Source organism: Hypomesus nipponensis, chromosome 17 (genome assembly GCF_054491055.1).
Source record: "Hypomesus nipponensis isolate SF chromosome 17, ASM5449105v1, whole genome shotgun sequence".
In the NCBI taxonomy this organism is placed as follows: Eukaryota; Metazoa; Chordata; class Actinopteri; order Osmeriformes; family Osmeridae; genus Hypomesus; species Hypomesus nipponensis.
In genome coordinates this window covers 8,792,753-8,808,000 of record NC_140377.1, presented here as the reverse complement: position 1 = coordinate 8,808,000, position 15,248 = coordinate 8,792,753, and the positions used below count along the sequence as shown (strand labels likewise).

At 44.1% G+C, this 15,248-nt stretch overlaps 1 protein-coding gene across 6 annotated transcripts; it reads left to right on the top strand.

Annotated features, from left to right (window-relative positions):
• The first annotated feature begins 2,005 nt into the window (after positions 1-2,005).
• elavl3 (ELAV like neuron-specific RNA binding protein 3) lies at positions 2,006-13,443 on the top strand. Of its 6 annotated transcripts, none has more exons than XM_084677715.1 (8): positions 6,440-6,448; positions 8,510-8,726; positions 8,833-8,936; positions 11,120-11,273; positions 11,474-11,702; positions 11,835-11,888; positions 12,282-12,320; positions 13,116-13,443. In XM_084677715.1, the coding sequence occupies exons 1-8, from the start codon at positions 6,440-6,442 to the stop codon at positions 13,441-13,443; spliced, it is 1,134 nt and encodes a 377-aa protein (XP_084533841.1). The 6 variants fall into 6 exon arrangements, with proteins under 6 accessions (XP_084533845.1, XP_084533841.1, XP_084533840.1 ...); XM_084677714.1 differs by having other exon boundaries at positions 13,095-13,443; XM_084677713.1 differs by having other exon boundaries at positions 8,507-8,726; positions 13,095-13,443.
• The last annotated feature ends 1,805 nt before the right edge of the window (positions 13,444-15,248 follow it).

The window sequence follows — 15,248 nt, the reverse complement described above, 5'->3', positions numbered from 1 at the left end:
TCAGAAACTGGCTGGGAGAGAGCTTCAGGACAAGGACGGAGAGGAAGAGAGGTAGACAGAAAGAGAGGGAGTAGAATGAAGAGAGAGAAAATGGGGAGAGGCAGGCAGGGACGGAGGAATAGAGAAAAGAAGCTACAATACAATTATGTGAAAAATTAGCATCTATTTCAACTCAGTGGAGCAGTTAAGATCAGCCTGGAGCAGCCAGCCTTTCCCTAGATTAGTTCTGTTCACCCCGTAACTGGCCTCACGTTTGACCTCCCCTAACCCAGAAGGATTTCCTCCACAAACACCTAGCCTCGCCCTGATTGGTTCTGCTCTCTCTACCTGATTCCTTGTCATGGTCCATGGATTATTCGACTATTTTATTGTACATAAAGCAGTGACTGTATTGATTTTTTTTTCAATCTAGACACTGTGTGTCTTCCAAAATCTTTCAAGGAAAAAATTGTTTATGTATAGTTCCCAGATTAAATAAAACATGACTGATATTTGAGCAGCTTGTGCCTAATATCAAAACTAGGCCCACCCCTCCTTTTTCTCTCCCTCCTCTCTCTTTCTCTCTCTCTCTCTCTCTCTCTCTCTCTCTCTCTCTCTCTCACTTTCTCTCTTTCTCTCTCTCTCTCTGTCTCTCTCTCTTCAAGGCAAACATCAGAGGAGGACTCCTCAAGGGCAGCTGGGGAGATACAGAGGCAGACCACCATTGTTGTACCACACCAACCCCCCACATGCAAACACATGCTCAATGAAAAAACACCAACACACATTAATGCACTTCCTCTTTGCGTAAAATAGCAACCACCCCACAAATTGGACAAACAAACAAACACACAAACAAACAAACACACTCCCCTCGATAGAATACAGACGCACTCGCACGCACACACCCTCAGGTCAAGGCCCTATGGGGGTCTGTGCTGAAATAGGTCATTTGTCACACATGATGTCCCGGGGCATGGGATGCATTATAGATGAGACCAAACAGCCTGTCTCAGCGAGCACTCACCACAGTGCTGGGGAGGAGGGAGGGAGCAGTATAGGAGGCGTTGAGACAGAGATGACAACGACTCACTGCGAGGATGCTTTAGCAACATGACCGACTGTAGTTTACAATCACTGCAGAGGTGCTCCTATTGGCATAGCAGTGTGTGCCAACAGACAGCTACACAAACATTTCATATTCACCATGTACTCTAAGAACAACTGGGTTGTCTTCAATGAACCATACATTAAATATTCAAGCCGAAAAAATCAATTTAGATTTGTCTAATTCCATATTCTCATGCTTGCACCTGACCCACTATTATGCCATCTGCACCACACAAATCAGTAAAGAGGCACAACAAGCTAATAGGACTTGGTGAGGGAATTAGACGCTTATTCATCTTGTTAGTTTGCACTGCTGATTTCATGCTTCGTACCATCTTTCTGTAATTTTTGCTTGTTTGTCATTGGATGGACTACCTAAGTTGTGCACTCAACATTCTCCTATACACACCATTTTCCTCCACAGACACAAAGGGAAGACTCTGATAATGTGCAGTACAGCCTCCAACAGGAAAGGACACATTAGAGAAATGGAGGAAGGCTATAGAGAGAGCAGGATGTGAGAGAGAGAGAAGGCTACTGTCTTGTGCTGCACCCATCTGTTCTGATAGTGCAGGTGGAGCTCTATTCACTAGCTCTGCATGTGTGTGTGTGAGGGGTGCGCTGGAAGAAAGGAAGGGCAGAGAGAAGGAGGGAGTGAAGAGATGGAGGGAGGGAGGCAGAGATGGAGTAGGGAAGGGGGAGGAAAGAATAGGGAGAGGGGGGGGGGGCTCTCGGTGATCTCTCCTGAAGGGGATAATGGGAGAGCAGCGCATTGCAATGGCTGCCATGTAGTACCCTCCCTGCACAATTAGCCAATCAGCAGCGCGCTCTGCCAGCCAGAAGGACGCATAAAAGAAGAACATTGCAGCAGAGGCACAGAAGGAGACTGCGAGAGGAGCCGGGAATTACACACAAACACAGCCGAATCAGAACACCCTCCCCTGGACACACCCTGCTGGGGATCACTGCTTCTTCTCTTTTTTTCTGATCCATCGCCCACGCCACTCTGAGAGAAAGCTCTCCCTCATCATCATCCTGAAGAAAACCCCTTTCTCCTCATTTTCATCCTACAGAGGACACCTACAATCTCAAAGGGCTGAGATTCCCTGGTGAAGATAGTCTTTTTTCCTTTTTTCTTTTTTTTCTTTTAATTTGGACACAGCCACTCTATACAGAACAGAAAGGCCATATACTATAGGGGCCAAACAATACTTACAAACTCAACCTACGGCTTCAAGACCTCTGAAACGAAGGACCTAGACCTCTTTCATTGTACGTCAAGAATGGTTACTGTACGTATGAATCTTTATCTCTTCTATTTGTTAGGGCGATATTCTAGCGGCAGTTCGGCTATACATGTTCGATGAACAAAAGCTCGATCCTCCATTTGATTTATGATTTTTTGCGACTATTCTCACACGCATGTACATGGGGTTTCAATATCATCACATATCTTTGTTGCATCTCAATGTACTCCCAACATACACACATGTATTGGGATTCACTGGACTTAACTAACAAGGATTAGTGGCCTATAGATTAAAATATTCTCTGTTCAACGTAATCCTGTATCATTTTGACAAGATTAACGATCGATCGTGGCAATTAGTAATGTCGATGCGCCAAAACTGCGCTACCACCATCTCCTATCCTCGACGATGCACAATGCACTATTCTCCCATTTTAAATAGCATTTATGTTTAGTATCTTCCATGCGTATGAATGTAGCCGTTTTAACGTAACATTTACCTAATCACGGTAATAGAGCAGAAAGGAAGGTTACCGAATTCCGAACGAAACAAGGGTGGTAGTGAAAAGGCAGAAGGGCGTAGGGACAGGGTGCCGAGGCCCCATGCTGTTGAGCGAGGAGGGGACTGCTTTTCTCTGCCGTGCACAGCAGAAGGATGCTCGAGACAAATTTCTGAGACAAAACATGATGCCTCGGAGGCTGAAGGCCCGTAGAGAGCAAGGAAAATAAAAAGGGTCGAGTCACCCAGGAAGGGGGAGGGGATGAGAGAGAATACGCATCCATTGGTTTGGATTGAATCAGGCAAGTCAAAATTCCTAAGGGTTCGCGTTGCGATGCAATCGAGTAAATGGGCTGGAAATGTTAGAGTCCGAGAGAATAGGGATGGCGAGAAGCATCTCTCCATTTGCAAACACATTTTTTCCCATCCATCATAACACATCTATGTAAGAGCTGCCTCCGTCCAAATCACGCTTGTTGGATAAAAAGGAGTGGAGCGCAAATAAATTAGCTTTGTTCAATGCCGATGGCCGAATTGGGCGTGTCTGCTGGACTCAAGCAGATAATGATGGCACGCGCCAGCGTTTGGTCTTTCATGCTCGCGTTCTCCTCTTGACTTAATGACGCGACAAGGTATCTGTCCTCTAATTATGCCTATCAGCAGGTGGAAAACGGTGGTATTTGTATATTTCATCGCTTAGGACAACGTTCAATTGTAAACCAATACTGCATTGCCAAATGTAAGGCCTAAAACCAATATTTTAGGCCAAGATTACATATGAAGGCTTAATGTATGCTCCACCATCAAGGCAGAATATATTTATATTCTCTTTAGGCTTGTAGGCGTAAACTATATCAGATAAAGCGTATTGACATTGTTTCGTTGTGATGAATTCCTTTGTCAAATATGTCTCTGTAGGCTCTGTGACAACACAACATCCACTTTTGGCTATGGGCCTACATTTTCGTAGTGGCTTCACTAGCATGTCTCAAATTGTAGCACGTTCTAATACAATAGTAACATATGGAACTGACACAAGAAAATGCTACAGTTATTTTACTGAAGCATTCTGTGTGCCCAGTGTCATTGGGCCTTAATACAGATTGGGAATAAATAAATGTTCATATTTCATATATTGCATTACCTATTTCATTTAAGCTTACCACGGCTTTTGTGTTTTCACAGTCGCTATACAACCTGTTCTTGTATTTTGTGCCTATAAAGCGACAGGCAAGCAGGCCCAAGCAGCGTCACGTACGTGTCGCTCTCCTCCACATGGTCCGCAGTCCTCCGTGAGCACGCTTGTACCGCAGTGCAAAGCAAATAAATGCGTTGAGTCAGTTAACCTTCCTGAGGCGCTTACACAATTCAAGGGCAAGGACAGTAGAAGCCACCGAGTGAAAACGAACCTAAACGTATGTGATGATACAGTATGGTACAGATACACTTTCAAGTGATCTAGCAAGCTATCCTTAAAATTACAAGTGCATATTCAATATTTAGATCATATCAGATTAATTTTGGTTTTGGTATTCTGGATTGACAGGATGGGCAATGCACGAAAGTCTACGATTTCTTAATTGTCAGGTTGTTATGTAAGTCATAGTAGTAAGAGCCTACTATTGCCTACTCGTGGATTGTGGTAATTGTATGCAACCATGTGGAAATTGGCCGAATATCAGTATTGCCCTTTAAGGCATCAAAACGAGAAGACATGTTATTATCATGATCATTATTATTATTATTTTTACTATGATAATTTTTTTGTTATTCTTATCCTCTTTATAAATATCTAGTATGACAATTTATAGTATTTTTGTTGTTATTTATTATGTGAAGGCTTCTCATCGTTATTAAATACTTGACTTTCCAACGGGAAATAGTGCTGGCAAGTGTAACGTTCATTGTTCCCGGAGCGTCCTGCAGCCCCTGGCCTGGACACAAAGCGCTACTGTTGACATTAATATTCATAGTGCTGCCATAGTCTCTGCGCGCGAGAAGAGGAACGGGTGGCTCTTTTGTTTGGTTGATTCAATACGTTTATTCAGCGAAAAGGCGTTCGGGTCTATGAATGCCTACAGAGCGCACATGTCTTGTTTTCACACAGGGTGAATAACTCGAAATACATAAAAGAAACGAAGAGTATCAAACAAAAGATTTCCCAAAAAATTGTAAAAGACGAACATTGTTATTTTCATGTAAAGTAAGCAAATATCTACATGCAATAGTATAGGTTCCTTCTTTAATTAATTTTAAAATTTTTATTATGAAAGACCTGTCTGGACTGGCCTCAAATCAAATCGCCCGAAAGCCACTCCCTTCTTCAGCACTCTGGATAGCGCCCTTGGTCTCAGTGTAGGCTTGGCTTGCAGAAAGATTATTTCTCCCTCCAGTAAAATGTTGACAGTAATGATTTTCTTTTCGGTTGTAAGGTTGAACTTCATGAAACATACGCAAAAAAAATTCTATAAAAACAAACGGCCTTATTTCAGTGGTACGTTTTATTACTTAAGTGTTTGTATGTTTGTGTTGAGCTGTGATTCCTGTTGTTTTACAGCTGCCACCATGATCCCCTAAGCTGCAGCGAGAGTGAGACTAATGCCTTTTGTTTAGGATAATCCTGTAATCTGTGATATTTAGAAGGCCTATTTACACTCCAGCCTAACAATCAGATTGGATTCAGGTCTTCCAAAATATGAATTACTGTATTTTAAACGAGATGCATGGGGAAATACTAGTGACAACGAGATATCTTAAATTCAAATGTTGACCTTTTACTGTTTAGTGAAATATATCATATGTGACCACAGAAATTATGTGACTTGCTGTAATGTGAATTAAGCAGCCTTCTCCAATGTGATTTTCCATGACACTCAGTCCAGTGACATTACAATTCCTGGGAATTCTGTCACTAGTGACTTCTCTTTACCAGGAAGCGTTGCAGCAGTCATCATTTTGAGCCTCTAGCTCTCTGATAGAGACAAACTAACCTCTAACAACCTCTAACAAATTTCATTCAGATTTGGTATAGTGCTAATATAGATACCAGTGCTATTTATTGCATTTTTACCAAGACATTTAAAATGTACAGACACAATTAAGATTAATATCCCAATTCACTTTTATACCACTTGCTTTTTTAGAAGTCACATATGTACAAAACAGACACTCAGCAAGGTGTTAAGTAAGCCTTGGATTTCACAAAGGTATTGTTTTCTACATTTGCATTCGGTCATGTAATGTTTCTCTGTTTTGTAGTTGACAGTGTACAGTGTAGGTGGTCTGTGTACTTGGCAGAGGAGGCAGGGTTCTTGTTTGCGTGCAAGTCTGAGTCCATGTGTAGGCGATGCTGATGCAGTGCATTAAATATTGAGGGAGGTCTCTCAGGTCCCAGAAATAGAAAAAGCACTGGCTGGGACAGGCTAGGCTGGTCCACCAGCGGAAATCTGATGACAGTTTTGAGTATTTGCGTGGTTCATTTTAGTCACAATAAATCTGTCCTGCAATGTTTATTGTAAGATCCTTTTAATTAACTTGTTTCTTCAAAGTGGAATTTTTCCGCCTTTTTTCATGCATCTATTGCCAGTTGGGTTACCTCCAGAATGGTTACAGTACCATGCAGCCTGCTTGGATATTGTCATCATTTGCGGACGCTTGTGATGTTGTGTCTTTCTGTAGAGATTTGTTCATGCTTACATCAGAAGTTCAGAGTTATTTTATTTATAGCATACAGCCTAAAAGCTTTTTTTTCCCTGTCGTTTTCCTCTTTCTATTACATGAGAATCTTAGGGCAGTTTTAGACGCTGCTTGTGTCAGCCAGTCTCTGTGGCCACCCAGTGCTTCCTGAGCTTGTGGATTATATAACCATAACTTTTGCACTTGTCACTATGGATGTGTGCCCTGCCATGCTTCACTTCAGTTGGCAAATCAGATTTGCCTTGGTTCTGTATCTTTGTCCAAAGAGCAGTTATTTTTGTCAGTTGGAGAAACAAATTTTGCATGTGAGTGATGATATCTATATTTTATTTGTACAAATGCAGTGACTAGATTCAGTGTTTGACATTTATATATTCTCTCCACTGTCCACAGAATAACAGGAATGATAGCTACTCACTAAAGGACTCATAATATTTATATGATGGATGGCTTCTGCACTTTGCTGCAGCTCTCATGTGTCGAGATATGAGATTTATTTTTAGGCCGTCATAATTCACAGCCTGTCTCACTTCCACTTCTCCTCTGATGCTTTCCCATTCTGTCAATGTGAATTTGACTTAAACATATTCTTTGTTTCTGCAAACCCTTAGAATATTAACACTAGGAAAGAAAAACAATATCTGCCCGGCAGAGATGTTTTTGTATCTTTTTATGTCAGTCTGCCTCGCTCATTCTAACCTTCTCTGCCTCATACACAAACACGTGCACACACACACACACGCGCACGCGCACACACACACACACACACACACACACACACACACACACACACCTCAAAGTCAGCAAGTCAATGTGCAATTAGCAACTGTCTTTCAGCTGCTGTTACCTGGGCAACCTGGGTTTGAAGCAAGGTTCAGAGGAAGAAAACAGGTTGCACAGAAGAGAGGGGAAATGCTTCATAGAAGCTTTTTGTGAGGGCGTAGGAAATATACGGGATGGAACTACACTTGCTATTGGTGAACAGTATCAAAATATAATCGCACAGACACAACAACAAAGGTACAGTCATTGACGATTCCAGGCTAGTAGGTTTACAGGGTAGTTCTGTCAAGCCCTAAGAGCGACCCCTCAGACTGATTGTATGTCCCACTAGGTTTTTAGCCTGAATAACAGCCTTTTCGGATGCTGCGAGCAGCCAATTAGCCCAGTGATGTTGGGACAAATAAAGTCTGCAGTTTGTTTATATTTCTAGGATGGAAGATGTATTGTACAAAAATGGAGGGTGGGAGGAAAGACACAGCAGGGAGTTTCAGTGCTGACTCGCACACATCTGTTCCATCAGCATCCCCCTGTGGGTCAAACTAAGCAACATGGTTTACTCAAAAGCAACACGGAGGTAACACGCACACACACTGCCAGAGTGTGTGTGCGCGTGCGTACACTCGCTCTTCACACTGAATAAACATGGCGCGGTCCGAGATGCCAAAAAGCACTGAGAAAGTTAGGGTACCCCAGATAAACACCAATTCTCCTGTTCGTAAGAACACCCATTCTCAATGTTGTTCTGTTTTAAAACCCATGCTCCTTTTACATGACACCCTTCAGTGATGTGAAGACCGAACATTTGACGATGTCCCGTTCTCTTTTGTCTGTCATCTCACTCCCACCCCCCACACCTCCTCTGTCATCACTTAAGAGCCTGTGTCATGATGTAATGGTGTTTGACCCAGGATGGAAGAGGGGGAGGGGAGGGAAAGGGAAAAAGGACTGTGACATCTGCAGGGCCAGAGGCAGGGAGGGAAGGAGGGAGGGGGGAGGGGAGAGTGGGGGTAAGAGGGAGGGGTCAAGGGTTTGGATGTATAGCAAACCACCCATCTTATCCCACTACCTGCTAGCTACAATGATTTGTGACTTGTCCCCTGACAAGGACAAGAGAGATAGTATGTGTGTTTTTGTGGTATTTCTGTTCTCATTGTGTGTCACTTCAAGTCTAAATCCATCATTTTCATCAGCAGATAATCAGCACCATGGAAACTCAGGTGTCCAATGGTCCAAGTGGAACCAGCCTGCCAAACGGCCCAGTCATCAGCACCAATGGTGCTACAGATGACAGCAAGACTAACTTGATCGTCAACTACCTGCCGCAGAACATGACCCAAGAGGAGTTCAAAAGTCTGTTCGGTAGCATCGGAGAGATTGAGTCCTGCAAGCTAGTCAGAGACAAGATAACAGGTATCTTGCTGTTGAACACCCAACTCGGTCTATCAAGATCACACACACTATATGCAGCATCACTAGAGGTTGGAGCGTTTGTGCTAAGATTCATATTCATCTACAGGTCAGAGTTTGGGCTATGGCTTTGTAAACTACGTAGACCCCAACGATGCAGACAAGGCCATCAACACCCTCAATGGGCTCAAACTGCAGACCAAAACAATCAAGGTAAGAGTACTTCTGGCTCCATCTCTTGAGCCCACTCCACAGTCCATCCTCAGGCTCAATGCAGCCCAGGGGATGTGAAGAACAGTTGTGAGAAATTAAAAGAGGGCTAGAGAGACACAGAAACAGACGTGACAGAGGGAGGGGAGGAAAGCAGGGAGAGGGAGACTGAAAGGAGAGGATGCCAGAACAAAGGTAGCGAGAAGAAAAGAAAGAGAGAGAAAGAGAGAGAGAGAGAGAGAGAGAGAGAGAGAGAGAGAGAGAGAGAGAGAGAGAGAGAGAGAGAGTGGAGGTCAGAAAGCAAGGGTCTGGCAGCATGCAGAGGTGATTGTGATGGAAATGTAATTAGGGAAGGCTCACTTTGGGCCAGGGGGTCAGTCCAGGCTACCCCATCTGCCTCCAATCTGGGCTAATTAGGGGGCTTCTTTGTCCCAATGTTGGATGGGGGGGGGTCAGATTAAACACTACTCCTCCCTTCTTCCCCTTCCCCCAGCCGATCAAAGTAGATCAAAGATTGGGACAAAGTGCAGGCTTACAAAAATCAAATCTCTGAAAGACCAGGCCTAGAGAGCCAGCTTCAGCTGTCCTGGGGAGATCAAGTTATTGACACATGACTTACCATCTTGCTCATCATCAGTATAGTGCTGCAGGCTTTCCTTTCATTGGTGAACATATACCACAATATTTGAAATATATACAGGCACTATTCCATGTTATTCTCATATTTATAGTGGTATAGTCTGGATTATTATAAATTGCACAAACACTTACTGTACGTAAAAAAAAAAAATAGAGTTTATTGATATTGTCTTTGCTTACCGTAAATCAGTGAATAAAGTTTTATTTGGAAAACAACTTGATTTGAAACACCTTAACGCTATGACAAAGCAAATACATATTCCATGAAAGCGTTGTGAAAGAGCCCGGCGTGGTGGAAGGAGAGGGGGTGGTGCAGGAGGGAGGGGGCAGGGGTGATGGGCAGGGGGGTAGGGGGTAGCTTGGGGAACAGAATGCCAATGACAGGATTAGAGGCCATATGGGCTGCAGGCACCATCTGTACGGTGGGAGAGACAGGGAGAGGGTTAATTATAGGGCAGCCTCTGCTCCCCGAATGCAGCGACTCCTCCCAACCCCCCACCAAACAGAACCCCCAATCACTGCACCACACGGTGCAGTCCCTTTCACACAATGTCTGTGTGCACACACGTATACACACACACACATACTCACACACGCAGGCACAAAGAACACTGACAAAATGTACATTCTGTATCTGTTCAAATAGTCAGTATCTCTTTTAATATGCCTGCAACCTTGGTAGAATTATTGTATCCATTAGTTTTTAAATATATATTATTTCAAATTCAATTCTGTGTGCAGTTTTTGTTTATCAGGATAGTGAGTGTAATAGCTGAGCTCTCAGGGATGCTGCAAGTCTTCTGCTCTGTTGACATTGTTAGCTGGTTGCCAGTGGAGCTCCCCCCCCCCAAAGGACAGAAACAAAGGAAGGAGCTAGAAGAGGGAGGGGAGATCAGCCTATCTCTGACAACACTCGCTCTCTCTCTCTCCATCACTCACAAACACACCACTCACCACAATGCACTGATTTGCACTATCTATCATACACACTCACTAGCTCTCTCTCTTTGCACATGAATGTACTTTTTTACATTTCCTTATCAACTAAGTCACACGGTACCACAGAACGCTCCCAGAATACTGACGTGGCAATGGGCTCTAGGGTAGACAATAACAATCAATCACCGAGCAAGCGGACACGCCATGGAATCAAGTACTGCAATGGATTGATTGTGGAAGTACTGCAGTGCAATTAAAAGGAAGAATATCTGCCCAGACCCATCTCTGTGGATCTGCCAATTTCAGCCATGAGAGTAGATTAGGCATCAGCAGTGCAGGTGCCAATATGTCTGAGACATGAGTTGTTGGATGAGAGTGGGTGTCCGCTCAGACAGAGAAAAAAGGCTATAGTTTGAGATGACACCACTGAGTGAAGAAACAGGAGGGGTCAGAGGAAGGGTATGGGAGATCAGATGTGGTGGAGGAGAGCGGATAAAGACAGAAACATGGGAATAGAGTGTATGTGAAGACTTTGGGAAAGATCTGGGAATGTTCGATTCGATTCAGTCGAATCGATCCCATTTCTGACGTGTGCCTCTGTACTGTAGGTGTCCTACGCCCGGCCTAGCTCAGCCTCCATCCGGGATGCCAACCTGTATGTGAGTGGCCTCCCCAAAACCATGAGTCAAAAAGATATGGAACAGCTGTTCTCTCAGTACGGCCGCATCATCACCTCGCGCATCCTGGTGGACCAAGTCACAGGTACAGCCTTAACTCACTCCCACACCAGCCTCGCATTCACCCTCCCATACCTGACATCCAGCCAAAGCGAACTTACCCACGTCACTGGACTGTGGTATGACTGGCAGAGTGCTGGCAGCCAGCGTGTGATTCACCCCCACAACCTCCCCCCCCCCCCCCCCCCCCCAGGTGCTAACATTGGCCTGTTTTCTGATCCGGAGCAGGCATATCGCGAGGAGTGGGTTTCATCCGGTTTGACAAGCGAAACGAGGCAGAGGAGGCCATCAAGGGTCTGAACGGCCAGAAGCCCCTGGGCGCCTCAGAGCCCATCACCGTCAAATTCGCCAACAACCCCAGCCAGAAGACAGGCCAGGCTCTCCTGACCCAGCTATACCAGACAGCTGCTCGCCGCTACACTGGACCCCTGCACCACCAGACCCAACGCTTCAGGTACTGACCCCCAACATTACTCAACCCACACCACCTAAACCTCAACCCCTCCAGACCACCTGGACAGAGCACTACGGCGCTCATCCTCTTTTCCTCTCTCCCCTTTCTCTCTGACTTTCTTTTAAACTGCAGCATCATCCCTCCATTTGGAAAGGGACCCGATCCAAATAACAGCACAAAACCAATGTAAGAGACCCCAGTTTATAAAGCACAATAAAAGCAAATAGCTCCTCGCAGATTTTTAGATCCAAGAGATTTCCTCCTCCCCTCACAAACAAAAGAATCCAACCGAAATCACACACTCCCAGACACAAGCCCACACACATGGCAAATGCATACACATGCGTACCCACACACTTCCAGTATGTGCACACATCCCACTTGTCTAGTGGGAGTGTTGTGGTTAGCTAGGCCATGGCTCTCTGGTTGGTTCTTTGGGGACTTTAGACTCACTGGCAGTGCAGGGCGCCCTCTGGAGGCCAACTGGTGAAGGAGCTGCATGATCAATGAAAGCCCTTCCTCCTCTCAGATATCGCAACTAACTTCTCCACCCCCTTCATTCTCCCTCTTGCGTTGCAGACTCGACAATTTACTAAACGCCAGCTACGGAGTCAAGAGGTAAATGCCAAAGGTGTACGTTCAAAAAGCATCCATGCCTCAAAAATACACCTCAAACAAAGTGACCGGAATACCAACTGCTGATTTGACCTTCAAATTTGAGATCATTTTCTCGTTTTCTATTTACACCAGTCCAATCCACTGTTACATAAGCATCCAGGACAATTAAATACTATCTGCACACACGTCAAGCAGTGATAAGACTCCTAACAGTAGGGTATTCTGGCATGGCTTTGTTGAACCTTTTCGTTCTTTTGTTTTGATGAATGGAATCGATTTGTATGTATTTATTTCTGAACTAACATTATCAGTTTCGGTTGCTTTAATGTCCCTTTTTTTTCCACCAGCATGGACATACCAGATTCCGTTTGCGTCTCCTCTGTTTGCTCCAGTTTTCCTATGATTTGATTCTGATTTGCTTTCGTCCCTCTCTATAGGTTTCTGTGTTTTGTTCAATATTGTGATTTCTGTTGAACATTGTGATTTCTGTGTCTAATTTTTGCAGAGGCTTTGGTCAACAGAGAATATGACTAAAATATGCAGAGAGTGTGGGTGTTTGTGTCATAGCCCACAGTGTTGTTTCGTGTGATAGCAGGTAGTTTGGGACCACTGTTGTGCCCACACATGCATTTATCTACTTACGGCAATGGGGATGGAGATGGGGTCCCTACACTCCATGCCTGGCTACACAGTTATAACGGTGGCAGTATGTGCCTGTATGAGACAGTAGAGAGCGGGTTGCTGTGTGGAACTTCAGAATGACACCCATGGTAGTTCTCCCTCTCTCCTTCCCAGGTTCTCACCCATTACCATCGACAGCATGACCAGCCTGGCAGGGGTCAACCTCACTGGACCCACCGGAGCCGGCTGGTGCATCTTTGTCTACAACCTGTCCCCCGAAGCTGATGAAAGCGTCCTGTGGCAGCTGTTCGGGCCGTTTGGCGCAGTTACAAACGTCAAGGTCATCCGTGACTTCACCACCAACAAATGTAAGGGCTTCGGCTTTGTCACCATGACCAACTACGACGAGGCAGCCATGGCCATCGCCAGCCTCAATGGCTACCGCCTCGGCGATCGTGTTCTGCAAGTCTCCTTCAAGACGAGCAAGCAGCACAAGGCCTGAGAGAGATGCAGCTTGTACCTGCTTCTTCAGCCTGCAGGGAGAGTACCTGAGCTCCCTGTACGATCACTCTACATGGGCCTGGACTGAGTCTCTCTCTGACACACACACATACACACACACACACACACACACACACAAACACACACTCTCTCTCTCACACACACACACACACACATACACACACACATACACAAGCACACATACGATACCAAAACATATCCACACATCCAAACACACACACAATGATAGTCAGAGTTTCAAACAAATACACAAGTAGAGTTTTTTCTTTTCTCTTACACAACATGCTAGTCCTTCCCTACGTTTGCCTGGATTGAATTAGTAGGGGTGCATAGTTGTTCTGTGGGGGTGGGTTTGAGAGGTGTCTATGAGGGAGACAGTCTAACGAATGTGACAGAGAATGTGTGCTGAGTGCTTTGATTGAATTCAGGCAAATAATGACCACTACTGAACAAAATGATCAAAAATCGAAATGAAGAGCAAATATGTGCAATTTACCCAAACTCTTACCCAACCAACTCTCCCAGTATCTTGCTGGAGAAGACGTAGTCACTTTTTTTACACTTGGGCATTTTGAATCAGTGATTTTTTTTAAGATCAAAGGAAAATAATTAAAAACAGTGTTCTCTTATATACGTATATTAAAAATATAACTATATATTCAATATTTAAGGTGGTTAAATAGCCGAGTATGTAAGCATTTTCTAGAAACGTTGACTACTGTTCCCTAGCTCTGCATTCAGTGGTACCTAGTTTTTAGGGCCGTTTCTCTATTTGAGCTGAGACCCAATATGATTTTGGTGAAGTAATGGATACTGGTCACAGAGACAAGCAGCTAGATGGGCCTTACAATCACACTATTCCCTCAAAACACACGAGTCTCACACGAGAAAACCACTGCTGAAAAAAACAGCACACACATTTACCACAGGAAGACACATTCACATATCCACCTTCCCATAGGGATAGGTAACACAATAATTTTGGTCACTGAAGCTGAAGAATCTCCTTGAACTTTCACACCATGTTTTGTATTCATGAAAATTGATTCCACAACAAGCAGCTGTCCCAGATTTATTTAGTTCCTATCGTACCAGTGTTCCTGAGTGAATCTCTTGAGGCTGGGGGATGAGTTTAGAGAGAAATTATTTCACCAAATCACAGAGCCACTTTACCCTAAAACCCAACCTGAAACAGGGCTCCACAAAACAGCATGCCTAAGGCAAATTGAGAGGACTGGCTTATACTTCCTTCTATTCCTTCATCTTTGCCAGGCACTCCTCAATGTCTTTTAAATCCCTTACAAGAAGATTATCATCATAATTCTTTCCGTCATCGATTGGATAACAAGTCATGCCTGAAAATTCTAGCTGGGGCATGTATATCATATATACAAATCATATAAGCAAACAAGACAGTAGTTATTCTATTTCTTCATTTCATATCTGATCGGCACTACCACCAAAATAGCGTTTCCCAAAATATTCAATTTGCATGAAAATGATTTAAGGCATCCTTGATGAAATGTTGTGGCAAAAATCAGCTGTTTTGGTGACTGGCGGTTGGACTCCAGCATCTTGACCTTATACAGTATGTTCCATGGGGAGAGCTATTGGCTTACAATATCAAGACATCTGCATATAGTAGATTAAATAAGGTCAACTGTAATCAAGACATTTAGCTTTTTTTTTTGATAACGCTGCGTTAGCCAAAGAGGAAGACGATCTCTTTGAAAGGATTACATTAGATACATCTATTTTTATACATACAAAAGAACAAGACCTTGT